Raw genomic sequence first — 25,879 nt, 5'->3', positions numbered from 1 at the left:
TTCCCCACTTATAACTTATTTTCGCAGCTAAAAAAGATACTGTAAAGCCATTCAACCCTCTGTTTTTTTATTCATAAAACAATGTTGTATAGTTTTCCGTCGTCTCGGAAAGATGAGAATCAAGGACAAAGCGTAATATTAAACAGACGATATCGGATATCATGGTCATTCGATATTAGTGGATAAGAAGATTGGACTAATTGCAAGATGGCTAACGATATCGGGATTAATGACAAGTACCGAGACTATTGATTGAATCGAATATTTTGTGATTATTAGAGACGACGTTTTCAATATTACAATTGAACTCATAATTGTAGCAACATCTGATGCGCCATGCACCGCAAAAGCAGCAATTGAGCTTGGAACAGATTCAATTTTTATTACATTAAGAGCTTCCGCTGCTCTCCATTAAATTTACAATTCTCTGTGTATCTCGAATCCTCTGTTCTTCATAGTTTCAAATTTCGTTGTAACACTGCGATATGCTAATGCAAACGTTCTCAAACATTCCATTATCTGAATCGTAATGTACGTCTACGTACCTCGGAGAGCGCTTATAACCGTCTTCGCAGCTAAATGGCTGTAAAGCTATCCGAACTCCCTGCGTTCTTATCCGCGAGATAATACGTCGCTGGGCCGTCCTTGCTCCGGATTACCGGTCTTTCTCTCTACAAATTCCAGGCGGGAAAGACGGCGCACGCGACGGCAAACGGTGGCCGGGAGGACGTTTAAGTAGCGAGCCGATTGGATAACAAACATTTTATCGCGTTTAATTTCGAGAGTGAGCGCCTCCGCGACGTTAAACTTTAACAGCTTCTTTGGCAATAAATAATATTATGCACGCGAGCGGCGGGGAAGAGCCCGCGGGCGGGTGAGCCGCGGGGCAATTAAATAAAATGTGATACCGTTCGAGTTATGACGGGAATCTTTATAGCTTATGGCCGCGACGTAACTCCTTAAATCCGAGGGGGGGAGAGTTTAAAGTAACTTCGCCGTTTATACGTTCGTTTATACACGAAACGCGCATTCAGCTTAATTCTTGCACGTTGTCTCGGGGCGATGGGCGTCGAATGCGCGCTGGAACAGGAATTCCAGAGAGAGAGAGAGAGAGAGAGAGAGTGCCCTTTGCGAAGCCTCGAGGGGGCACGAAATTCGGAACGGGGCGGGAGAAATCTGTTCCGTAAGTAAATCAAAATACTACCGGGGCACAAATGAAAATAAATGGTATTATCGCTTCCAAAGCGATCGCATTGGCGCTTATCTCGTATGATACCGACGCCGTAGAAATCTCTCGCGTAAATCCAACGGGACAGACAGCTTCTTGAGCCAATTTTCCCCGTAAAACCTCGATATCTGAGATTTATGAGCGCCGCGTCAATTACAAGGTGTTTTATTACAGCCACCGGAACGTGGCGCGGCGCGACCCCCTTCGCGATCTCGCGACATACCCTCGAAATATTTTACGTCGTAAAAACGTTATTAGGCTTCGAGCGGTACGAGGGACGGGGGGGGGGGACAGGGGGCCAAATGTTTAAATAAGACGAGAAGTTCTTTTTATGCCGTCCAAAGCGCGCGTCGCGTAAAAGTGCCCCGCTTCGTAAAATGGAAAATCTTCCAAAGAGAGATGACGCGTATCGGAAATGGCGTACCTCCCTCGCATCGAATGATCACCGGGAGGTGCACGCGTGTACACGATGGCCGTCTGGCACTTTAACTCGTGTACAATGTCGCCGGCTTTAACTGCTCCTAAAAATTGTTTGTCTACGCGGCGCTTTAAAGACGCGGCTTATACGATCCATCCTGGCGCCGCTTTTAGCCGGCACATCTCCCGCTTGCTATCATTGTTTAAAGATGGACTTTAAAGCACGGGATATTGCACGGCGATAAAGCTGCCCACGGCGAAACGGAGAATACGTACGTTAGGGAGATACGTACCCTTAAAAGATAGAACGTTTCCGTCGCCGTTCCTTAAATAACTTTGTTTCCCCTTAAATAATTCAGAGGCTACTTCGGAATTTACGGAGGTCGAAAATTTTGTCAGCCTCCGCGCAAGTTTCTTGGAGTATTGCATTCGCTGCCGGATCTGAGAATGCCCGGAGTGCACTTATTCGATATTTCAAGATTTTGCACTCGCAATAAGAACACTCGGGAGATCTCGCCGAATGAAAAATCGCGTGCCCTCGATTTGAAAGACCGTACCCTTTATGAATTGTTAACCAATATCGCTTCGTAATGAGGTCAAGCCTTAAATGGCGTTTGTGAAAATGGGAAGACACGGAGAAATCTGCTGTTCTTGCGAGGAAGCAGCGCAAAACGGTTTACATAATTCTTGGCACCCTTCTACAAGGGGGCAGGACTCGACTCGAGATTTTCCCGACGTCGTGAAAACTATCTCGTGAACCGGGAACACGTTTCTCTCCACGAATCCCTCATTAAACATTCGTCTCTCATTAAACCAGAGTGCGATCTAGGACCTTAATTCGGCGATGAGGAGTAATTAAGCGACGCGGTGGGAGGGCGCGGGCGGTGAGGCACTTTGTTTCGCAGTAAACCGAGTTTAATGACTTCATGTAAAAATACCTCATCGGTTTTACGATGGCCCTCCTCCTACGGGGTCTTCGTTTTCCTCCTGGGGACGTCTCCTTCGTCTACGGCCATAATTTTATAGTTTTATGTAAACTGTATCGGGCCATGAACCACGGGCGTCTACGATGCTTTGATGGTGATTGGTATGCACGATGAGATGTATAAGATCCTTTGGTGGCCAATGCTTCCCAAACGATGAGGCAGGAATACCTGAAAATATTTACTTTGTTGAAGGAAGAGTTCAGAAGGAGCTCCAAAATTTAATCGTCCCGGTTTTGTGACAACATATAGTATATATTTGTTTTCGTTTTTTTTAAAAACGTATAAGAGTATCACTTTTATCTTTTTTATCTCAAAAAGTAATAATGGGTCTCTCGAAAATGTTTACATTGATACGAGCCTGAAATGCTGCTTTCCGAAAATAAAAGTTTTAGACTGTATTTTGCCTTGAAACACGATTCTCTCTCTGGCTGTCTCAAGACCAAAATTGCATTGTAAATAAGTGATATCGCAATATGCAATGTCAGATCAAGTATCAAACTTTAGAAGAAGTATTATCTGCGAATGTTTGAGTTACCATTTATCTGTTTCTTTTTTCCTTTTTTTCTCTCTGTCTCTTTACTTATACTGTTCGATAAGCAAGTGATCGATAAGATACAATAAACATCAGACTGCTTATACAGCATTTTTCTGTTGTCGAAATGTTTCACGCTATGAACCAAATATTAAAAGTAATACAATTTTTAACTATTAAAATTTTGAAATTAATTAAAAAATAATAATTAGATAAAGTTTATTAATACATACTATCGTCATTTTTTGTTATTTACACGCGATATACCTAAATAATAAATTTTATACGACGTATTATATCATAAAACTAAAAATATTAAACTTTTTTTACTAAAAAAATTGTTCCTACATTGTTTAGTCATAATTATTTTGCATTTAAATAATTAACAATATATATTTACGATGTCATATACTTCGTGTAATATATAAAATAAATGTAATGACTGGTGAAATGACGATTTAAGCACGTACGTCCTCAAGCCTTCGATAGCTCAGTTGGTAGAGCGGTGGACTGTAGTTGGCAAGATCTGATACGGACATCCATAGGTCGCTGGTTCGAATCCGGCTCGAAGGAATTTTTTTTGTTCAGATTTTTTTTCTAAGTTTTTTTTTACTTATTAATACAAATTCCATATGGTTTTTTAAACTTAAGTATTAATAGAAATATAATAAATAAGATAATATTCCTGTAGGCTATATTAGTATGTGGATGTAAACATGAAAGTCTCTATTAACATTAATTTGAACAAAATTAAAACAAATTATTTAACTAAATTAAAATATAATTAATATTGTTACTCTAATTTTAAAGTTCTTAGAAAGCTAAATTAAATTTGTTTCTGGTTAAATTTCTAATAAAATAATAACTTACTACAAAAATATAATTTACAAATTTATTGATATATACTTTCAATACACAGAAATATTTATTGAAAAAATAAGGTTCCACCGAGATTTGAACTCGGATCGCTGGATTCAGAGTCCAGAGTGCTAACCATTACACCATGGAACCTTTTGTTGTACGTGCTTTTGTTACTGTTTCCATGCTAAACTCTTCCTGTTCGGAAGTTTTAATGAAAGGCTCATCAATCTAATATACAAAATTCTAAAATTCAAATTTTTTATTAAAATTATAATTTAAATTGTAGGATTTAAAATCCAAAATAATTGTTAGATATATCATTAAATATGTTATACTATTTTATATATTGTTTATTCATAATAATGTAAAAATAAAAATTCTACCGAAATTTGAACTTGTATATGTAGTCCACAACTAGAATTCTGATCATTGTTCCATGCTATTTCTATGTATTGTTTATTTGTAAAACTGTAAATTTTTAATAATATTTTTATAATAATTTTATGCAAAAAATAAAGGGTTCTAAGATATTGACATTTGAATTCCGATCGGTGGATCCAAAATGCTAACTGTAACAGCATGGAAGCTTTGTTTTCTGCTCATTCATATTTTGTAAAATTTTACATTAATATTTTTGTAAAAATAATTATATGCAAAAAATAAGGTTCCACCGAGATTTGAACTCGGATCGCTGGATTCAGAGTCCAGAGTGCTAACCATTACACCATGGAACCTCTGTTAAACATTCATTTGCATATTACAAATATTGTTACTTTATTGGCATTTTTGAAATAATAATTTCGTGTAAAAAATAAGGTTCCACCGAGATTTGAACTCGGATCGCTGGATTCAAAGTCCAGAGTGCTGACCATTACACCATGGAACCTCTGTTAAATATTCATTTGTATATTACAAACATTGTTACTTTATTGGCACTTTTGTAATAATAATTTCATGTAAAAAATAAGGTTCCGCCGAGACTTGAACTCGGATCGCTGGATTCAAAGTCCAGAGTGCTGACCATTACACCACGGAACCTCTATTTAATGATCATTTGCATATTACAAATATCATTACTTTATAAGCATTTTTGTAATAATAATTTTATGCAAAAAATAAGGTTCCACCGAGATTTGAACTCGGATCGCTGGATTCAGAGTCCAGAGTGCTAACCATTACACCATGGAACCTCTTTTTATTGCTCGTTTGAACATTGTAAAATCATACATTTATTAACTTTTGTGAAATAATAATTTCTTGCAAAAAATAAGGTTTCACCGAGATTTGAACTCGGATCGCTGGATTCAAAGTCCAGAGTACTGACCATTACACCATGAAACCTCTATTTATTGCTCGTTTATATGTTATAAAGTCATACATTTACTAACTTTTGCGAAATAATAATTTCTTGCAAAAAATAAGGTTCCACCGAGACTTGAACTCGGATCGCTGGATTCAAAGTCCAGAGTGCTAACCATTACACCACGGAACCTCTGTTTAATGCTCATTTGCATATTGCAGAATTGTACATTTATTTGCATTTTTGTAATATTTTTGTGCAAAAATAAAGGTTCCACCGAGATTTGAACTCGGATCGCTGGATTCAAAGTCCAGAGTGCTGACCATTACACCATGGAACCTCTATTTATTACTCGTTTATATGTTATAAAGTCATACATTTATTAACTTTTGCGAAATAATAATTTCATTAAAAAAATTAAGGTTCCGCCGAGATTTGAACTCGGATCGCTGGATTCAAAGTCCAGAGTGCTAACCATTACACCACGGAACCTCTGTTTAATGCTCATTTGCATATTACAGAATTGTACATTAATTAGCATTTTTGTAATATTTTTGTGCAAAATAAAGGTTCCACCGAGATTTGAACTCGGATCGCTGGATTCAAAGTCCAGAGTGCTAACCATTACACCATGGAACCTCTGTTTATTGCTCGTTTGTATATTATAAAATCGTACATTTATTTGCATTTTTGTAATATTTTCGTGCAAATAAAGATTCTATCGAGATTTGAACTCGGATTTAAAATCAAAAGCTGATTCAATATCTATTACATTATGGAACCTCTTATTTATTTCGTTTTTATCATTAATTAATATATCTTTTATCGTTTATAAAAGTATTGTAAATATAATGTGATATAAAAATTCTGCGCCAATTTAAATTTGAGTCAAGTTCAACTAGAAGATTATATTGGGAACCCTTCCCAATCTTCGTCAGATTTACTGCTACTAAATCGTAGATGTTTAAAACATCACTTTTAGGATAGAATATAAATATCCATTCGTAAAAAAAAAAATCATAAAATCGATAGTCTATCGAAATGTTGTTACCGCTACATCGTGACATTAATTGATTCTTTGATGCGTTAACTTTATGAAAGGCTCTCATCGCGGAGCGTTAGCAAATAATAATTTATATAAATGGTTATCTATACAATTATCATTGCAATTTTAAAAAAATAAAAAATAAAATACTAAATAGCGCGTGTACGTGATGTCTATCTAGTATATAAGGCAAGTAAATTTTTTAAATAAAAACACAGATGAAAAATTGAAAAAAATAGCAAATTATCTTATTTGTATTAACATGATTATCTCTTTACTACAACTGAGATTCATGTCCCTTATACACCATTAGGAGTGGTAAAATTTTCCGCGAGGGTTTCATAGTTCGTGACCGGACGAAAACAATTAATCAGGAACGCACGCGTGCAGTCCTTTGGCCGACGGTCTTGCGGAAACCACTCAAATTAATTTCAAGTCACAGCATATTCTTCGATTTGACATGTTCTCGAGTGACGTCCAATCAGGGCCACCCCATACGATCCACGCGCGCGTGTACACAGCGTGTACACGAGAACAACGACGGCCGATCCACCCTCTCCGCTCGCGCGCGCGCGAACCGGAATTCGGCAACACCCCCGAGATTCCATTTCTGTTATACTTTCCGTACAATACTTCTCCTTACGGTTCGCTGATCCTTGACTGACAGGATACTCGTGACACTTGCGTGCGGGACACTCGGGGATACCATAACCACGGCGCGCTGTTACGCACAGTGGATCCATGGTAGGTGCGGCGACGTCGCGCCGGATGATAGCCGAGCGAGCAAGTGCTATTGTGAAATCACTTTTAGATTCGATTTCGAGGATGATTCAGAACGTTCGTACGATACAACTTTTAAATCATGCGCATCCGCTGTTAGTTTTTTTTTTTAGTTTCCGGAGCTTTAACTATTGACGATGTGATGAGATCACGCTATCAATTTTATTTAGCGTTTAATATTTACAATAAAATATGTTAAAATATTTTATTAAATTATATGAAATTGTATATTTTCGTTTTATTATTAAAAAATTTAATTATCTTTTAAATTTTAATTAATAACATAAGTTGAATTGTACAGACTGCGCTAATCATTTGAAATGCTAAAGTGTTATGATGTTATAGAGGTTAACTCTTGAAATAAATAGTCTTTTATAAAATAATACTTTATTTATTTTTTAAGTTAGGAAGGGATTTGATTCTACCTACTTTCTTCAACCAACGTAGTACAAGCGGAATGCCCGATTTATTTATCTTTCATTTTGTATCGCAAGCAACTTTTACTCTCTCTCGTCATGTTTGCTCAGCGAGTCCTGCACGTAATAATTCTCTAGAAGTAGCAGGACTCCGTATTATCCTGATCTACGATTACATCTTTATGGTTTTATAACGGTTCGTGTGTAAGGGATTCTTTTTTTTAATCCCCCCATTCGCGATTGAAGGAAAGAACACGGGAATCGTGTTTCCGTGAGTTACTTCCCTCGGTTCTTCTTACCCTTGTGCAAATTCGCTTTATCGTCGCGGCCGCCGTGGAAAGCCTCGCGCCCCCTCGCACTGGCGCGGGAGGACTTTGTGTGTACACTTATTTCACGCTCGGTAGAACGACAGGACTCGAAGGGAACATCCTTCTCTCTTTACAAGGCGCGCAAAATCGAAGAAAGCTGAGGCGAAATATCTTTCGGCGCACGAACCGTTAATAAATTCGAGCGGTAATACACTTTCGGAAATGGATAACAAATATGATTTTTTTTTTTTAAATCTGAAACATTATTTGAAGATAACTCGAGAATCCCCTTCCCTCCTTCGCATACACACATAACACACGCTGTTATCTCGCATGCGGAACGACATCAAAGCACACGAGTGCTCAGTGACAGAAAATGCATTTCGTTGTGTAAAAGGCCACAGCTTAAAAGATGCTTTGTCGTCGCTACGTTTTCTCTTTTTCACTAATGAATTCTTCACTCGAATGAGAAATTGGTATCTCGCATTATCCTCAATCAACGCGACTGTCCTCCCGCAGATTTCACGGAGGAGGCGAGGGGGAGGCTGCGGTGCCGGTGAAAGCACAGCTAAAACCACCGTCGGGCGAGATCGGGTGGGAAGAGATACCGGGAAACGGTAGCGAAAAGTGCATCAGCATGGGGGCTTTGCTGATTTACGAGGAGTCGTTGCTAGGAGAGCATTAATATCCGTGACGGAATATTAAACCGCGAGCGTCAATGGATAGATCTTCAAAGGGATTTTCAGGGTGTCAGGAGCGAGAAGGGGAGAGACAGAGAATGGGAGTGAGAAAGAGAGAGAGCTGCGCATCCCCGCGAGATATTATGAGATTCTCGTTAAGTGTCACGTGTAAAGAGTTCTTTCATACACGGTCGAGCCAACCCCTGGATAGCGTTGCTCGTGAAATACCGTCAGATAAAGGTGACATGAAAATTTATCGAACGCGTGGGGTTTTCAGAGATTCGCTTTAAACTCCTCCCTTCCCCCCCCCCACCCCCGCAGACTCTGATGTCCTGTGTGTGTACGATGGGATGTAAGCTGGCTTACTTCGCCAGCGGTTTTATCTCGGTAAGCGAAAGAACAGAAAATTGCACGGATGGATGCGACCCGGAGTTAAGCTCGCTTTACGTGGAATTATTGTAAAATTTTTATCACGTTTCCGTAGAGGCGTTCTGTAAATAGAATTTTCGTAGACTTTTCACGATAACGCATTTACGTCGTGTAACGGTACCGATTCTATTTCGTCGTGTACCTCAATTTTGCCTCTCGTCTGCTTTCCGTCGCGTCTTATTTAACTGATGCTGCGATCGAATATCGCTTACTTTTGACGATTTCCACGTCGAGTGAGAAACGTTCAAGTGGACGGAAAATTTCTCTTCGCGAAACAGGAACTAGCGACTTTATTCGCAGCGGAACGCAAGCGAAGCATTCAAGAAGAGACGGTTAATGAGATAAGAGAAGCGAACGCGGGATCGGTTCCGGTAATAACAAGGGAGCATTTTTATAACGAGGATCGGCGTCGACCGCCTTTTCTCCTGGGGGACAGAAGCGAGAGACGTTCGCCTCGCTCGCGTTCGCCGCTCGCCCCCGTATCGTGTACCCTGCCCGCGTTTCATCCCCTCGGCGCCGGTCGCGCGGGCGGGGACGGACTTAATTATCTAATTAATTAACCTCAATCAGAACGATGAGTAATTTCTCGCTCGGGTGGCGCCTTTGCCGCCGAGACTTTCTCGTCGCGTTGACTGCGGGGAGCGAATTACGGATGAGCTCACGGCAAATCGATTATGTCCCAATGCTGTCGCCCTGAAACGGCATGTCTCCGCCGTGGTAGCTCGCACACAAGGGAAGGCGAGCTCCTCCCGCCAGGATCGACGGATCCTCCGGCGATATCCTGCTCTAGGTGGCCGACCAATTTTCCTCCCCCGTGCCTCCGTTCACCTTTATCTTTAGCGCTTACGCCGATCGCACGATAACTCGCTCGTGAAGGGCGATCGCGGTCGCTTCGTCCTTCGTATGGAGCTCGTCCTCCGACGCGGTGAAGCTTGGGTTGATTTGAGGGATGTTGGGAAAAGAAGATAAATGAATATTATCCTTGCGAATCGCGACTAACCTTTACTTTGATTATAAACGTGTTAAGTTAAAAACGACATTGCTCGAATAATAGCGATGTAGAAAATTAATGTACACGAGTCGTCGTGCGAAATAATTATTTCGCATTTCAGAATAGAATGTTTATTTAACCATTTAAATTCCCGAACAAACTCTCTCAATCCCCCCCCCCCCCTCGCATCATAGCGACCCTTTCGCGGCGGGCTCTCAATTTCTATTCTGGATACCTCAGGTCGCTTCTCAATCCCGCCTTCTCTCTCCGACAAAAGCATCCCCGAAGCTACCATCCAACTGCACCCTGCGCGGCAGCACCGCCCCCGATGTGTAACTGACGTTTTTGACGCGTCAAGTGGTTCCATCGCGCTTCCTACCTCGAGGGTCGCCGCGTTTATCGGCTACTGTTTTACATAAACAACCCCCCGGGAGGGTGATGGATCGGTGAGAGCCAGGCTGTGGACGTCGCGCATTTCGACGGGACGTGAACACATCTCGCGGAGAGATTCCTCTAAGTGATCTCAAGTGTTTTCGCAGTTGATTCGGTGTCTGTCGCGCGTCGTACAGATATTATTCACCATCCCCCTCCCGCCCCACTCGGAGCTTTTTAAGCTCCGTTTAACCCTGGCCTCGGGGCTCGTCTAACTTCGGTATTTAGTTAGTCAACCCTGCCCGCGAGGCGTCATGGGAAACGACAAGTGGCTCAGTCTCGCCCCAGCTAGAGCCTGCCGATGCTCGAGCGTATCACCGGCTGTGTACATATTCGGGCGTACGTCACGGTGACGCGCGCGCGTGTGTGTGTGTGTGTGTGTGCGGTTTGTCGCTGCATAGCGAGCTGCCTATATGCCTTTCATGTGATAATCCTTGTGTATTTAATCGAAGGACGCCGATGGAGCCGACTCGGTGCTTGACGTAAAAAGCAAACGATCCCTCGTGGATTAGTTCATAATTTGCTTTGAGCGCGGAGAGCAGGATAGAGGACGGTGCACTCGAACGCGACGAACGCGACTTTCAACAAGTGTTTATTTAACAGTTTAGATTCCCCCCTCCCCTCACCCCCCATTCGACTTTGATTCTCGCCGCTTTTCGATAGTTACTAGACAGTTACTCGCGACTCTATTTAAGTTTCAGTTAAATGTACACTTTAGTTGTTGATACCAGCTGCGTGACGAAAGTGCCTGCATAGCGTAAAGTTGAATTTAATGCCTATGCTATTATCTTGCGGACCCTTGCCGAGTTGAGGCCGCGGAATAGCAAGACGAATTTAATGATGACGACGGTGCTGACGTTTGAAATTTTAGTTCGTAAAATTACAAAGCTGGCCGTTTACAGCGGAACTACTCGCACAATAATTAAAGCTCCCGCAACTAGGGATTATGAGGGATATGTGTTGTGTAAAAAATAGGAAAGATTACAGATTGCATTTCAAGTTGTTGTAACGTATTTAAGTACGGTAAGCATTAAGGACAGTTCGAGAATGTAACACTTATAATAATAGCGGATTATAATGATAAGGGTAATTATGACCCCCTGTGCGTTTCTCTGCGCTGTCGCGCTTCCTATCACTTATCGAAATTACGCTTTCTCTTATCGGGGGAATTATTCGTACCACTCGTGTCGCAACCTGTGCAATCGATAAGCGCAGCCATCGCTATATGAAGTCACCTGCTTCAACACGCGCCTTCGCGCCTTAATTATGTTTATATGAAAGAGATTACATTATCGCGATCCCACGAGGTGTTATTATACGAATTCACGCGGGGGAGATAATATTCCGATAAGGAAGCTTTTCAGAAGCTACGATACCAATGCATAAAATATCGCAGTTTGAGAGCCCTTAAACGTAAACCATCCAATCATCCGAGATTTAAAACACGGAGTTTTAAGAATAAAAACTTTAAGTGTATAATTGTTGAATAAACTAAGAGTTTTCGCGATTCTTATTAAAAAGTGCCGGTATTTATAGACAAGAGACTTTTGATGAAGATCGTTTTGTTCCACGAAGTTCGGCACGGCTTTCCGCGACATTCGGCTATTCATGAGTACTCGACGAGAAAGATATAAATGAGACACATTCACACGATGCTGTCAAATCATCCGGAAATTCTCGTTTCACGTCTTATCGCAGAAATACGTGACTTCTATGTTTGTTGGTGTGCTCGTGTTTCTCTGATTTTCGTAACTCTTTACTTTGCTAATGGATTGCGCTCTCGAGAATGTTCTCGCAGAGGCCATGCTATTTCTCTCAAATGTCAAGATCTCATTCGATTTTGAAGTTTATTGATATTTACGATCGTCAGGTAACCCCTTTAATCAGCGTTAAAGCAAAATAATTTTGCCATGATAATTACTTATGTTATTTCTATCTGTTGTTTATATTCACACAGTCCTTTATACGAGCGTACGTTTTGGATAACTTTTATGTCTGCATTTTGATGTATATTTTGTTCTACATAGCGTTATGGTATGCTCATAATGTAAGTAATCCGTATAATAAGATAAAATCATAAACAATATGTACATAATTAATATATAGATTAATGTTAATTAATTACATATATTAAAGATATAAATGTAAAAATATAAAATGTTTGTGTGCGTAATTAATTAAAAATTAATTTATATAAATTTTTTGTCCATACCTATAATTAAAGAATAACGTTATACCTGATTTTTTAAACCTCAAATTAATTTTAATCTATTTTTTTATACAATTGTTTTCCAGATAATAAAACGAATTGAAAAATCAAATCGAGAGATGTCAATGATTGTTGCCGAGAATAAAACCGTGAGTTTAATTTTGACATTTATATGTATAATGCTATAATGAATACTGTAATATTTATGAATCTTTTTATCAAGAACTCTTTTTAGAAATTAGACAGATTGGTTTTGTTAAAAACTAAAAAAACGGAATTCGAAGAAGTAATCGTAAAAACGGTTAGTGTTTCAATGGTTTCGCACTTTTTACTTTTATAGTAATTTATTATATGCATTATTATTTTTACTTTTTACTTTTATAGTAATTTATTATATATATTATTAAATATATGCAATTCAAAGTATTTAAATTATAGACAGATGCGCAAAAAGTGACTACAAAACAATTAGAAGACGAAGTAAGTTTTAGAGTTGGTGAATTATCAACTTTTTAATGCTGATGTAATGCTGATTGTAATAATTGTTTTATTATTTAGATGCATAGACTTAGTACAGAATTAATTACGACATCCAATAAAATCACTGGATTGGAAAAAGCCATCGAAAAAGTAATGATCGTCTTTCGATGCCTAACCTGCAGTTAATAATTTTCACTCTAGTTTCAGTAATTGTTATTAAATCGTAGATGGTTTTTAGAACAAACACCCAGACAAATTATTTACATGCTCAACCAATCGAGCTGTCGAGGGTGAATATCCAAAAGAATTCGAAGGAGCCACGAACCCGTTCGAGAAATTTAAGGTAATTTAAGTACAAAAAAAAAAAACATTTAACAAGATATTCTAAATCTTTTACAGATACATATTATCAAAGAATATTAAGGTTTACCGATACAATTATGAATTAATCTTTTTACTCAATTTTTCAGATACATATAAAAATATTTGTTCATATACTTTGTCAAAATTTATTCGTAACTATTTAATTTAGTTAAACCTTAAAAAAATAATAATTATGTATATCTTGCTTAAAATATTATGTAATATAATTTTAAGATTCTCGAACCGTCATTTCCACCGTCCGTACCACCGGAACCTCCGCCTCGGAAGTACGGGATCTTTGTCAGTAGACCGCCTGGGGAGCGCAGAACGTCGTCTGCGGCAGCAGCCGCGACTCCATCGCCAAAAATCGGATTCAAATAACAATGCTTCTGCAGAAAATTCCTCCGAATCTATTAATCAAAACTGTAAGATGTTTTGGTATAATATATAAATTATACCATAATAGTGTTTAATATTTAGATAATTATATATAAAATATTTTGAAACATACTTTTAAATCAAGTTAATTTCGCAATCTCTATTTTATAGCAGTCAATAAAATTTTTTCACAATGCAATTATCACGATGGTGATCGAAAAAGACGTCTCAAGTGGCCCAAAACACGCTTACAACGAACTTCATGTTATAATATACGTAAAATTCACATAGATTCCTTAAAAAATGTCACACCTTTCACAAAATCACTATTAGGATTGACTACTATCTTTCTCAACGAACATCCATAAAGATAGAATATTCGAAAATTTTAATGATTTATCAAAGATTAATTCTATAATTTTTGATACCTTTTATTTTTAAAACATCATTAATATATTACTAATTATATCCAACTTTAACATTTTAATATTTATTTTTGTGATATTGTACATATCTATAAAAAAATTTACATTATGATTATAAAAATTGTGTACACAAACTTGTAATAAACATATACTAAATATGTAATCTTATTACTTATTTTTTAATTTTCTTTCTGCTCCTCTCTAATTCAAATTTCAGTTAAGAGACTAAGTATAAAACAAAAAATTTGCATTGCTTCTGCATTAGACTAATGTGTTGGCTCATTATGAACATTTTTTATTGAGTGATAATACGTCATTGACGTTTCTTATGGCAGTTGATGTTATTTACATTGGGTACAATAGAGGTAAAATTAAGTACGCACACGAGAAATAAAATTCCAATATGAGGGAATAAAAGCGTGCTTGATTTTTTTTTTTTTGTTAAAGTGTATTCTGTTTCATCAATCTCTTATATAACTTATAATCCGTTACATAAATTGAATACATTAATATTAACCACGAAATGGTTAATATGGGCTGCATTTGCATTCACATTAAAAAACTAATTTAAAAACTAATTTAATAATCTGATTTAAAAATAACATTCTTAGTAAATTTTGATCGAAACGAATATTTATGTACACTTTGCTACATAATGTTTTTTATTTCGTAGCAAATGTATAGACGTACAGATTTATCGATAAGAACGAGAGAATATATTTCAGAAACAACAATTAAGGTATGTATATTCAAATAGATGGTCGAATTGTACATATGTCACCATTATTTTTAATTGGATTTTACGTATTGTTATTTATTAATAAATCTAAAAGATATACAGATTTTAATTTCAGCTATTCTTGTGTTTTTTATTCACTTTTATGTTATTATATTTTCAAAATGAAAAAACTAATCGATGAATTATTATACCTTGTATTTTATATGTTACTATACCTCGTATAGTGCAAATTATGGTTTTTTAATACAGTTGACGTATATATAAATTATATATTTAAATCTAAAAAAGATAAGATAATTATAATTTGCATAATTTTTTTTGCAATAATAATATATTAATATTTCAAAATACGAAAAAATTACAAAATTTGAAAGCATTTAGAATACAGAAAAAGCTACAGAGTAACCCTTGAATTATCTTGTCTATTTACTAAGCTACTATTAGGTTTATCAGGATGTATACTTTCATTCGAGAACGAAAATATTTAACTAGTATATGCATGTTAAAATCAGCACGCAATGGGAAAGTTATTGCTATATGTACCAATCTTTTGAAGTAACAATCCGCTCCACCTATTAATTATTCACTGACGTTACCATCTTTCTGCTCCGATTGCCACGGTTCAATTGAGTTCTTCTTATTTTCACACAATATTATTTTCGAAACATATAGTACGGATATCATATACACGTTTATGTAGAATTCAGAATTCAATAGTGGAAAAAGAATTATTTTTTGCTTGTAAAATTCATGAAAAAGTAACTTTCACCAATTAACACTAATGTACATTGTATTTGTTGGTTCATTGTAGGTTTACTTTTTTATCAAAATATTAAATTTTTTCTTTTAAATATTTAGTAAGTAATTTCAACTCGATTCTTCGACGTATCTTTCTCACTTAACACAACACAGGATATTACGTTTTTCATACATATCGTGATTTTGCCAACTTTAAAGAGCAATATGTTACAAAGCAATATACTTCTTACATATAGAGACGAAAGAACATAATTATCGTCAGTATTAAACTAGCGCGTTTTCCCATGCGATCCGCCTCGTACGAGCGGTAGAACTGCAAGCCATCGAAACTCCGTGGACTTGCGAGCGATCGGCGGCCAACTTTCACTGACGACTCGTTAGGTTCGCCGCCGTGGTTTCGAGTCATTCACAGTCATTCCGCGACTTCGACGGACCACGGTAGCGCTGGCCCGTATTTCTCTCCTCGTTGGAGACGGTAAACTGTCACTTCAGTGCGCGTTTCAGTGCTCGCAGTTTGGTAACAACGCGTAGTGGCATGTTTGAAAATACTGTGCTTTGTTCCGGACGTTCTCCCGGTTTTCACGGAATGTTATTGTAAGCGCGCCTCGCTAGACACCTTCTGATGATAGTGATATTCAGTGTCCGGCGTTTCATTCGGATATTTTTTTTCACGCTGAAACGTTTAATCGTACGTAATGGAGAGACAGAGAAATTTGTTGCAGCCACGTAACATACACAATCGCAGTGCCAGCGCGCGATACTGAGTTACGATCCACGGATTTCGATTTACGCGTGATTTGATTTAGCGAGCGAGTTGGAGCGCGCGCGCGCGCGCGTGATTTTCGACGTCGAACGTTCGGGGGATTGATCAACCGCTCCTCGGTTAATTGCTTTCCGAAATTTCGCGCACGTCGGCGCGCGATTTAACGGGCTAAATCGCATCGTGCGCGCTTGCGAGATACGGGGAATACCCCGCCGCGCGCTCGTATTATAATCGGCGACGTCATCCGCAAATGCGAGCCACTTCGGAAGTGAGTTCCGGCGCCACTCCCGCCCGACGTCTGCGTTACAGCTCGCTGAGAGAGAGGTCTCGCGTCGTTTGCGTCCTATTTCCCGGGACAAGAAGGGAGTAGAAGGAGAAATCCCGTTACAATTCCGCCGGTCGTTTCCGCGAAACTCTCCCGTGCGCTAGAAGTGCATTCGACGATACAAAGGAGTCGTCGTCGGGCTCGAAGCGGCCACGGCTCTCGAGAATGAGCTTTGTCGCTTTGGATGAAAGTAAGACGGACATCGTAAGAGGATTTAGCTTTATTGCTACGGTGAATCTTGAAGAAAGCGGAAGTTAACGGAAAGTAAGAGTCTTTTCTTCTCTTTCAAGAGAGAGAGAGGGAGAGGGAGAGAGCGCCAGTTCACGGCGTCGATCGTCTGGCTGATTCCATCAATTACAAATCCAGGGACAGGTATTTGTTTGGACGATCGTGCGTATAAGCAATTACGTATCTTTGAGAATTCAGGTTAAGGCGAACTTACCGCTCCTGGAGTCGCGGAGCGCGATCGGCTGCACGTTTGCGTAATAATACCTGATCGTTGAAAGCGGCGGAGTCATCGCCGCGAATCGATGTTTGTACATTTACATTAGAAACATAATTTCACAGTTATGATGGATATCATGTTCTCTAACGATACAAACGACGAATAAGCAAATAATCTAGAATAATCAACTGGATTCCGATATAATCGCTTTCATTTTGTATACACTTTTATATGCTATATATTGCTTTAACGTAGAAAATAAAAGCCAAATTTTTTTATCCACGCATTATACTCAAATTTATTTCTCAATTAATCAAATTCGCTCGATATTCGTACTTTTTTCAGACGTAATTCCACCACCTTTGTGGGCTTATACCGTACCTTTATTACTTTATCAGGCTTGTACCTGATAAAACTACCAGGAGATTGACAAGAAATTAGCGGGTTATCTCTAGTCTATACCTCTCCTACGCCATATCGAAAAAGAAAATCGACATGGACACCAGTACGGTGCGCTTGGTGATATTTTTGGGCATGTTTTTGGTTTTCGCCGGTGATTACAGCGCGTTAATCGCCTCGATTTTTGGTAACACGACGGAAAGGAATATAACCGATGCTATAAAAGAACCCGAACTTAAAGGGCCACACGATAAGATACCAGTTGTCTCGAAAAAAGACGTCGATAAGAATAACGGTAAGAAAAGGAATAAACATATAGTAATACAATATAACGTAGTAAAACTCTTTCACAAATGCATTACGAAATTGAAGAATAATATCAAAGAATACAATCTTCTCTTTACAATGTGAAATTGCGTGTGCTTTACCGGTGACGATCACGACGATATCCGATTCGAGCTGTAATATATAGTTTGTGTAAGATACCCTTGCGTACAAACTGCTTAGCATTTTCTCCCTACAGTCGCGCCATTGCACAAAAATATATTCGCATGCGAAGCCTACACGCACGTGTGTGTCGTCATACCATTATTCATCGAGTTACGCTTGTTAGTTCGCGTGGAGTTAATTGCTACTCTGCGAATTGACTAATTAATCGCGCGCGCTCGTCCGTTTTGATTATTTGACAACATTATCGGAATCCCCACCGCTCAAAATATTATGTCTCATGGCTTATTGAAATCTCACTGCGAGTATAACTAGTTCTCGAGAAAATGCTATTGGAAAGTAGAGTAACAGTAAATGGATTTCAACTGCGATTGCGTGTATGTAAAATATACGCGCGCGTGTAGCATATTATTCAATATTTATAGATTAATAATATAATTAGCAAATAATGTACTGTATAAATATTTTTTAACGATTTATTATTTAATTAATGATTATAATTATTATGATATTTTACGATTGCATTTTAATACATGTAATTTATCGATAAATATCAAAATATAGTTCCCGATTTGTATAATAAAATGTTTTTGATATTAAAATAGAAGTAAAATGTCTATGTGTATTAAAACGTGTTTTAATACACAAAGATATAAAGAAGTTATGATCTAATTATTCAAATATTTTCTGACTGTAAATTTTAATATTACATTGCCTCTCCGCACAATGTCAGAAAAATATAATAGCTGTACTAATTCACTTGTATTCGAATAAAGTTTCTACAGATTTAGGGCGTAACGAGAAGATTTTTGTTTTAGAAAGTAAAAGTGTCTTATTGTCACGTCCCAGATCTTTAGAAATTTCCAACCCGCGCTCGTAATTTGTCACGTTATCGTGCGATTAAACAAAACCGGTCGTTGATACGAATACGCGTGGTCATTCGGAATAATATTTGTGATCCATTAATCGTCCCATCACTCAGAATGATATTGCATGTGCCACGGTATAATTGACAGTATGACTCCGATTTTTGTGCAGTTGCCCTACGTCGTGCGAAAATGTTGGCGACGATCAAAACTGCTTGCTTGCCGAAGTTAATATGCGAACTCACCAAGTCCGTTCACCAAGATCAACTAAGTGAAATGGAGCGATCTCTATTGAATCTTATAAGGTACGCAACTACTTTTACATATCCTACATACATCTATTTCCTCTTTTTCCATCTGGATTCTCATTTAGAAGAGAAAGTGGCTTAGTTTGTATTAAATAATAAATAGTCAACTTGTCACTGCATAGTAGACAGTAAATTATTATCAAAGTTTACTTGGGGGAAGAATCTGGAATGATCGACGGTCAGTGGTAATTGGTATGCTGATCAATTTATTGGATGCAGCAAGAGAATCTACTTTCATCATTTGAGGCTCTTGCACTCGGCGTTCTTACTTTCACAACTTTCGATCGGCATTACAACTGAATGGCTTAGAGTACGTCGACCTTGAAGAGTGTTATCTGCAAAGATTGCGAAAGGATATGTAGACATTGGCAAGGGAAAAATTACGCGAGGAACGTGATTTTTTTTCTCAACGCTCTTATCGAATGCGGAACGTTTCTTATCGGGAACCGCATGCTGATCTGTCCGTTATCGGCAAACAAGGCGCGTCGAGAGCAGTTATGCAATTTACACTCAGCAAAGCTAATAATAATACATCACGCGTGTATCACAATTATACAGGACGTTTCGGCAAACGACGGCGTAGGCGTAGGCGACCGCAGAAAACGTCCAATGAGAAACGCTTGCTCGCCCGGGAAAATTGGACGCCAGGACAATTGCATGCGGCGTGCACGCCGCGCGTATTTCGCAATTTTCGTTTACGATCGGAGGTAAAATGCAGCTAGGTCCCGGCTCTCTCGCGCGCGCGCGCGCACACGTATTCCGCCGCGTTATGCGGATAATGCAAAGAATTATACCGCGAATTCGTGCCGTTTTACGTTCTGATTAAAAGCAACGGTTACGTTAAAACGGATTCTGCGGGGAAAATCGGAAAATGCGGTACCTGCACAGACCGTGCGCGGAACGCTTTTAAATCCCCATATTTGCACAGTGTGGAATGTATCGTCGCGAACCACGATGAATGGAAGTTTCCAACATGAATGTATTAATTATACATTCGTGAGTGGCCAATCCTATCGTGCGTGCAAACACGTATTCGTTAAATTTAGAATGTGACCGTATCAAACGTAGGAGAAGCAGGAAGCGTTCTCAACAAATTAACACGCCCGGTGATCTAGTCTGCGGCATATTTCGAAGATCAAAACAAACGTCTTTCTAAATACATCATTTTACAATTAATTCTCGGAGAAATTAAGTTTTCTCGGCGAAATTGTTTACATTTGAAAAAGTGCGTATTGTTACTTTATCATTATATAGTACGTTGCTCTCAATCATCGTCCAGAATACTTGTCGCCGGTGTTTATTAGGAATTTTGAAGAATCATCAACCGTGGATCGCGTTGAGAATTAAAAAGAATTGCGTAGCATCGCATTTTGGAAAGTGCCTCTCGCCGCTCCGCGAAAGTCGCTGTCTCTTATGTAAGTCTTGGTACGAAAACGTGCATACCTCTTGCCGCACCATACCGTAACTATCGGACGAGCACTTTCCTTTTCACGGGTTATCCAATCCGTGGTACTTTCTCCGCGGTATAACGCGGCACTTCGCACTCGTATATACTCGGACTTCTCGGAACTACGCGCGGCTTAACCCGCAAACATTTCTTCGCGATCGGCAAACGACGCTAGCCGATAGAAAGCAATGCTATTATTTCTGACGTCGGCGATTAACTCGTGCCGTGAAGGAGACGCTCGTGAATCATTTCACGCTCGTCACGAGTGTAAAGTCTTGTTTTCGTTTTTTTCCGTTCTTGTTTTCAAACGAACGTAAATCTCTCGCATGAATATTTATTCGCGAATAAAGTATAAAATTCCGTGTACTTTCTGCTTCGTTGCCCCTTACACGCTGCAAGAAACAAACAAATTAATATGCACATTTCTATTGACAGACAATTTTTGGTTTGTTTTTCTACAAGATAGTCCCATTAGCATCTTCTTAGCTTTTCGTTCCTTATGTTAATGACTAGAAACTTCTTTGCGCGTTTTATTAGCATTTTTTATTGACGATTTTTGTTTAGAACGATGATTCGGAATAAGTAAATAAATGAAGTGACCATCACAATATAGCGATAAATAACGTAAAAGAGAGTTTGTACAATGAATAGTAAAAATCGGTAAATTTTGAGTAGTTTATCCTTAAAGCAACGAGCACAAATAAAAGTCTTATATTTATTACGGTCGTTCACATCCGTCCGTGTGTTAAACGAAAACGACGTCGACGAACAGTAAAATGAATTGACGCAGAAAAGCGAGTTCCATTAGAAAGTATAATGAACCAAAACGACGGCATTGTCTCGATATACGTATAGTACATTTTTTTCGTTTAAATACAGGACATTTCATTACACAACATTGCACACTCGTTAAGAGTTACACGTGTAATTGCGATAAGATAAAAATTCCGCCGAGTCTTTATTATAAACGGGAGGCAGAAGCGCCTGTAAAATAGAAGTTACGCGGGGGGGGGGGGGGAGAAAGGATGATTGTGAAAAATATTAGCTCTGGCATTAAAATTTCTCGGAAAGTTTCCAAATATAACTTTAGGTATAATTAAAAGTTAGTGGGTAGGGGTAAATGCAGGAGCCGCGCATTATCTTTCGCGCGTCTTCATTCCCTCGGTGCGAAAGTGGGCATCCCCGGGCGAGAGAGAATCGCCCTAGGAACGATCCGTTGCGCCGCGGTTTAATGTCCCGGAAGGATCCGAGCTTTATATTTACTTTTATGCCTGCGTAAACGCCAGTCCATTCTGACGCATTCCGGGGCCTCGATTTTTATCGGCGCGGATCGCTCCGGGTTAAACCGATCAAGATGGAGAGGCTAAAAAGCCGTTTTGCGTTTATTCGTTATATATCCTAGCGCCCCTTCGAAGCCCAGGATGCGAAATCGTAAAGGGGGGAAGCTCTCTCCCGCGCTCTCTTTCCCGAAGGAGGAAGACGTCTTCCGCGGGAGTCATGCGTGACGAAACTGCTGCGCCTTTACTCTTCCGACAGGTCGAACGATCTCACGAAGAGTTCAGCGTGGTATTCGCTTTTGACGGGATCCAGGCTATTTTTAAAGAAGAAAGATCGTCGGCAATCGACGTCGATTTTACGTTCCCACGGAAATCCAAAGGAATAGATTTGCAAAGCAAATGATGAGAAGTCTCGTGGAAAAAAAAAATAAACAAACACGGAGAGAATTTTCTCTTAAAATTTACCCTCAAAATCTGATAATTGTGGGATAACGTGTGACCTCGAGGAATATTACGATACTTTTTAGTAAAATTTACTAAAAGTATAGTAAAATTCCTCGAGGTCACACGTTATCCCACAATTATCAGATTTTGAGGGTAAATTTTAATAGAAAATTCTCTCTGAAGGAAAGTGATTTGCCTTGCCGCTCGTATTCGGCGGCAATAGTTTACTTATGATAACGCGATAATAGTTTACTTTCAATGACGCTTTCTACAAGCATTTCTAAATTATTCTTTCAACTAAAAGAAGAGAACGAGAGAAATCGAAGTATTACATATTTGTTTAAAGTGGAATATTATCGTGAGAGATTTCAAATTTATGGCTTTATGGTTTTAAAAGAGACGACAAAATTTTTGTTTTTCTGGAACTCTACTGGAAATGCAAATGCTGGTATATTGGAAGAGAGAAAGGATTCGATTATACGTCCTGCTTTTTGCTGGGTGTAACCGGATTTTGCACGGACACGTTTACCAGTTGGTGTCGATATCGAAAGTAAAAGGCGAGTTGCCTTGTGCTGGTTCTTATACATCATGCCAGTAACCAGTTTAACATGGTCGAATGTTTCGACATTCAACTCAGCTTTGCAGCACTTTGTAAGCCTTGAAAGACATTTTTACGATGGCCACGACATTTAAAGCGCCTTTTTTTTTTTTTAGTTTACACTGTATATCACAGCAATATTTATATTAAATATATAAAAACATCTTGATACGAATCTAAAGTTTATTTATTTTATGTACACTTATTAACGATATGTAAAAAATCGATTTTACGACGAATGGACCGGTTATCATATCAACGCGAAGTTAACGAATTGTGTTTTGCGATAGGAAGTTGTTAATGCTGATAAAAGCCTTTTTATTACTTTCAGGGATACAAGCTTGAGTACGATGGCGGAAGTACCGTCAAGGTATCACTTCGCGGCTCACATGGGTCAACTGATTTCCGGTATAGAAGGTCAGGGCTGTCATAACTTTTACCCGGCGTGCCCATTGCCGGGTATCAGCGTTCTGAACATGATGAAGAAAGTTCGCCTGCACTGACGAACCGTGACCATCGCAATTGTCGGAATCGACGATTAATAAACCTGTGATACTGTGGATACTTTTTATTTCGCTGGCGCTCGAAGGACCATTAACATCATAGAAATCCCGTTCGCGAAATGATGAATCATGTTTTTGAAGGTGCAACATGCAAGTAATGCGCAAACTTTCGTGATAACTACTGAGAAAAAAAAAACAATGTTTTGCGTTTGCAATTAAATCGTAAAATAAAAGTTTTAATAAGGCTAGCTTGTAAATTAAAATGATAGATTGTTGAGATTATTGAGATTATCAATTATCAATTAAAATTACTAAAAAACACAAGTTAATATTGATGTTCAATTCCAGAAAATTAATGTACCAAACTTTACAGTTGATGTAATTATTTTCTTTTTGTGTTTAAATAATGATGTTTAAGTCTTGACATATGTTTGCACATTTGTATACTCAATATAATTATTTATTTATTTGTTATACACTTTATACTACACATATGCTTATACTGTACTTATATTTCATTTATACGTACCCACTTTTGATAAAATTTATTTTCGGATTTTATATTTAAAAAATCTTATATCTCGAAACGCGTACATATACCTGCTTATTTTTATAAATTTGTATTGTTATACTGTATATATTATTGTGTTTTAATAAGAAATAACAAAAAGGAAATATATTGCAACTTGCAAATACTGAATATTCTTTTTTTTAGTTCTAAAATACATATATTCCCATATTTTTATATAATTTATTATTTCATATTTTATTTTATATTTTATATAAAAATCTTTTAACACGTTTAAGGATGTTTTTTAACGACATAATTTCAGAAATAAATTCAAGAAAGTGACACAATAAAGATTCTTATACATTATAGACCAATTCGGCTTAAATAACGAACTCTTTTTCAGTCTTATTCAAACGCTTTGTTTTATTTTTATATCTTGAATTTATTTCTGAAGTGTCTACATGCTACAAAATATCCTATATAATTTCCTAATTTCGTTACTTGGTACAATGATATACTGCAAATAGTATTTCATTCCAATCAGAAATGGCAAAAGAATTTGCAACTAGAGAATACACCGGACATCTTTTTTTGTCGCAAAATATTGCTCCGAACATTGCCATAAAATCACTATATCAATGCGATCTCGAAATCGTGCATTTCCGTAGGAAGTCGCATGGTGACGCTCTGCCAAATTATCAGAATTCCCGATCTTCGCTCTATGCCCTATTCTTTTTCCTGTTTTAATACAAAACCGCCGCCGTCCTCGAATATAATCCGGAACCCAGCGGGGAAACGCGCGAAAATTATTAGAATAATCGCCGGCGTCTTTATCGACTTAAGCCCGATGCCAACTCGTCCCGAGTGGACGTTTCCCAACGAACCGTGCGATCGTAAACGAGATCGTGCCAAGAGTCTCGGTTAGCAGTTAGGACTCTGGCGCGATACGCGAGGACGAACGGGATGTAATACCGATGAAACTGCGCCACTAACCGTCCCTGCCGCCCACCGAAACAGCCAGCGACACATTCGGAATCCTCGCAAAAATTATCGCGCGATATCACCGTCGGAGTTTATCGACGTTTCTCGCGTCGATGCCAAGCCGCGCGATTTCCAGCTGCAATTTCCAGCTCCTCTTTCATTACGCATAATACAGCCATAACTGAAGGATTTTATCGACTTTTCTAAAAAAAATAGCGAATGTGATACTGATAAATAAAGTTATTGGTCCGTTCTATTGAGACACCAATAGGCACGTGGGCTGTTGTAATCGTTCCAAAAAGTTGCTTGAATATTTGCCGTGCATCATTTACTGCATTTCCATTTGCGTTTTGTAACACTGCATTGTGTACTGCATACGTAATTGATTCTACGAAATCTCGATACTCGAAAGTAGGACGACGGAGCCGAAAAAGAAAAGCAAAACATTAGGAAATAAGTTAAATAATGTATAGTTCATATATTTCGCATGTGGCATGCGGAATATATGAACTATACATTAAAATATTTCCAACGCTCTCGATTTGGATCGTAATAAAACGTTTGTTGCGTAATCACGTTTCGTTACTTTGTACACTGATAGAAAAATATGTTGTATTTGTAACTATAATTGCATAGTAAAATAATTATAATTAAAAATATCATTTTTACAGTAATTATTACTATAAAAATTATATTCCTAACTATAATTATTTTACTATGCAATTATAGTTATAAATACAACATATCTTTTTATCAGTGTATGTGTTAGAATATTTTTTTAATTATTTTAATAATTTTATCACAATA

General features: G+C 38.2%; 2 protein-coding genes and 11 non-coding genes across 15 annotated transcripts; 3 read left to right on the top strand and 10 right to left on the bottom strand.

Moving 5' to 3' along the window:
* Positions 1-3,642: 3,642 nt before the first annotated feature.
* Positions 3,643-3,736, top strand: Trnay-gua. The gene is made up of 2 exons: positions 3,643-3,679; positions 3,701-3,736. It is a non-coding gene; the product is annotated as a tRNA-Tyr (tRNA).
* A 366-nt stretch (positions 3,737-4,102) lies between these two features.
* Positions 4,103-4,174, bottom strand: Trnaq-cug. The gene has a single exon. It is a non-coding gene; the product is annotated as a tRNA-Gln (tRNA).
* Positions 4,175-4,686: 512 nt separating this feature from the next.
* On the bottom strand, positions 4,687-4,758 carry Trnaq-cug. The gene has a single exon. It is a non-coding gene; the product is annotated as a tRNA-Gln (tRNA).
* An 80-nt stretch (positions 4,759-4,838) lies between these two features.
* Trnaq-uug lies at positions 4,839-4,910 on the bottom strand. The gene has a single exon. It is a non-coding gene; the product is annotated as a tRNA-Gln (tRNA).
* Positions 4,911-4,990: 80 nt separating this feature from the next.
* Trnaq-uug lies at positions 4,991-5,062 on the bottom strand. The gene has a single exon. It is a non-coding gene; the product is annotated as a tRNA-Gln (tRNA).
* An 80-nt stretch (positions 5,063-5,142) lies between these two features.
* Positions 5,143-5,214, bottom strand: Trnaq-cug. The gene has a single exon. It is a non-coding gene; the product is annotated as a tRNA-Gln (tRNA).
* A 79-nt stretch (positions 5,215-5,293) lies between these two features.
* Positions 5,294-5,365, bottom strand: Trnaq-uug. Its single transcript has one exon. It is a non-coding gene; the product is annotated as a tRNA-Gln (tRNA).
* Positions 5,366-5,444: 79 nt separating this feature from the next.
* On the bottom strand, positions 5,445-5,516 carry Trnaq-uug. The gene has a single exon. It is a non-coding gene; the product is annotated as a tRNA-Gln (tRNA).
* A 76-nt stretch (positions 5,517-5,592) lies between these two features.
* Positions 5,593-5,664, bottom strand: Trnaq-uug. Its single transcript has one exon. It is a non-coding gene; the product is annotated as a tRNA-Gln (tRNA).
* Positions 5,665-5,744: 80 nt separating this feature from the next.
* Positions 5,745-5,816, bottom strand: Trnaq-uug. The gene has a single exon. It is a non-coding gene; the product is annotated as a tRNA-Gln (tRNA).
* A 75-nt stretch (positions 5,817-5,891) lies between these two features.
* On the bottom strand, positions 5,892-5,963 carry Trnaq-uug. Its single transcript has one exon. It is a non-coding gene; the product is annotated as a tRNA-Gln (tRNA).
* Positions 5,964-11,776: 5,813 nt separating this feature from the next.
* LOC105830234 lies at positions 11,777-14,272 on the top strand. Of its 2 annotated transcripts, none has more exons than XM_036293052.1 (9): positions 11,777-12,275; positions 12,363-12,452; positions 12,701-12,763; positions 12,850-12,915; positions 13,053-13,094; positions 13,173-13,244; positions 13,322-13,437; positions 13,692-13,882; positions 14,007-14,272. In XM_036293052.1, the coding sequence occupies exons 1-9, from the start codon at positions 12,192-12,194 to the stop codon at positions 14,201-14,203; spliced, it is 921 nt and encodes a 306-aa protein (XP_036148945.1). In that variant the 5' UTR covers positions 11,777-12,191; the 3' UTR covers positions 14,204-14,272. The 2 variants fall into 2 exon arrangements, with proteins under 2 accessions (XP_036148945.1, XP_012524894.2); XM_012669440.2 differs by having other exon boundaries at positions 11,780-12,275; positions 13,333-13,437; positions 14,007-14,093.
* Positions 14,273-14,456: 184 nt separating this feature from the next.
* Positions 14,457-23,762, top strand: LOC105830235. Of its 2 annotated transcripts, none has more exons than XM_012669441.3 (4): positions 14,457-17,218; positions 17,637-17,985; positions 19,176-19,308; positions 23,409-23,762. In XM_012669441.3, exons 2-4 carry the CDS (start codon positions 17,787-17,789, stop codon positions 23,578-23,580), a joined length of 504 nt encoding a protein of 167 aa, XP_012524895.1. In that variant the 5' UTR covers positions 14,457-17,218; positions 17,637-17,786; the 3' UTR covers positions 23,581-23,762. The 2 variants fall into 2 exon arrangements, with proteins under 2 accessions (XP_012524895.1, XP_036148949.1); XM_036293056.1 differs by having other exon boundaries at positions 14,457-17,378.
* Positions 23,763-25,879: the final 2,117 nt, after the last annotated feature.

The sequence above is a fragment of the Monomorium pharaonis genome, chromosome 10, assembly GCF_013373865.1.
Source record: "Monomorium pharaonis isolate MP-MQ-018 chromosome 10, ASM1337386v2, whole genome shotgun sequence".
Lineage (NCBI taxonomy): Eukaryota > Metazoa > Arthropoda > Insecta > Hymenoptera > Formicidae > Monomorium > Monomorium pharaonis.
This window is presented reverse-complemented; position numbering and strand designations above follow the sequence as displayed.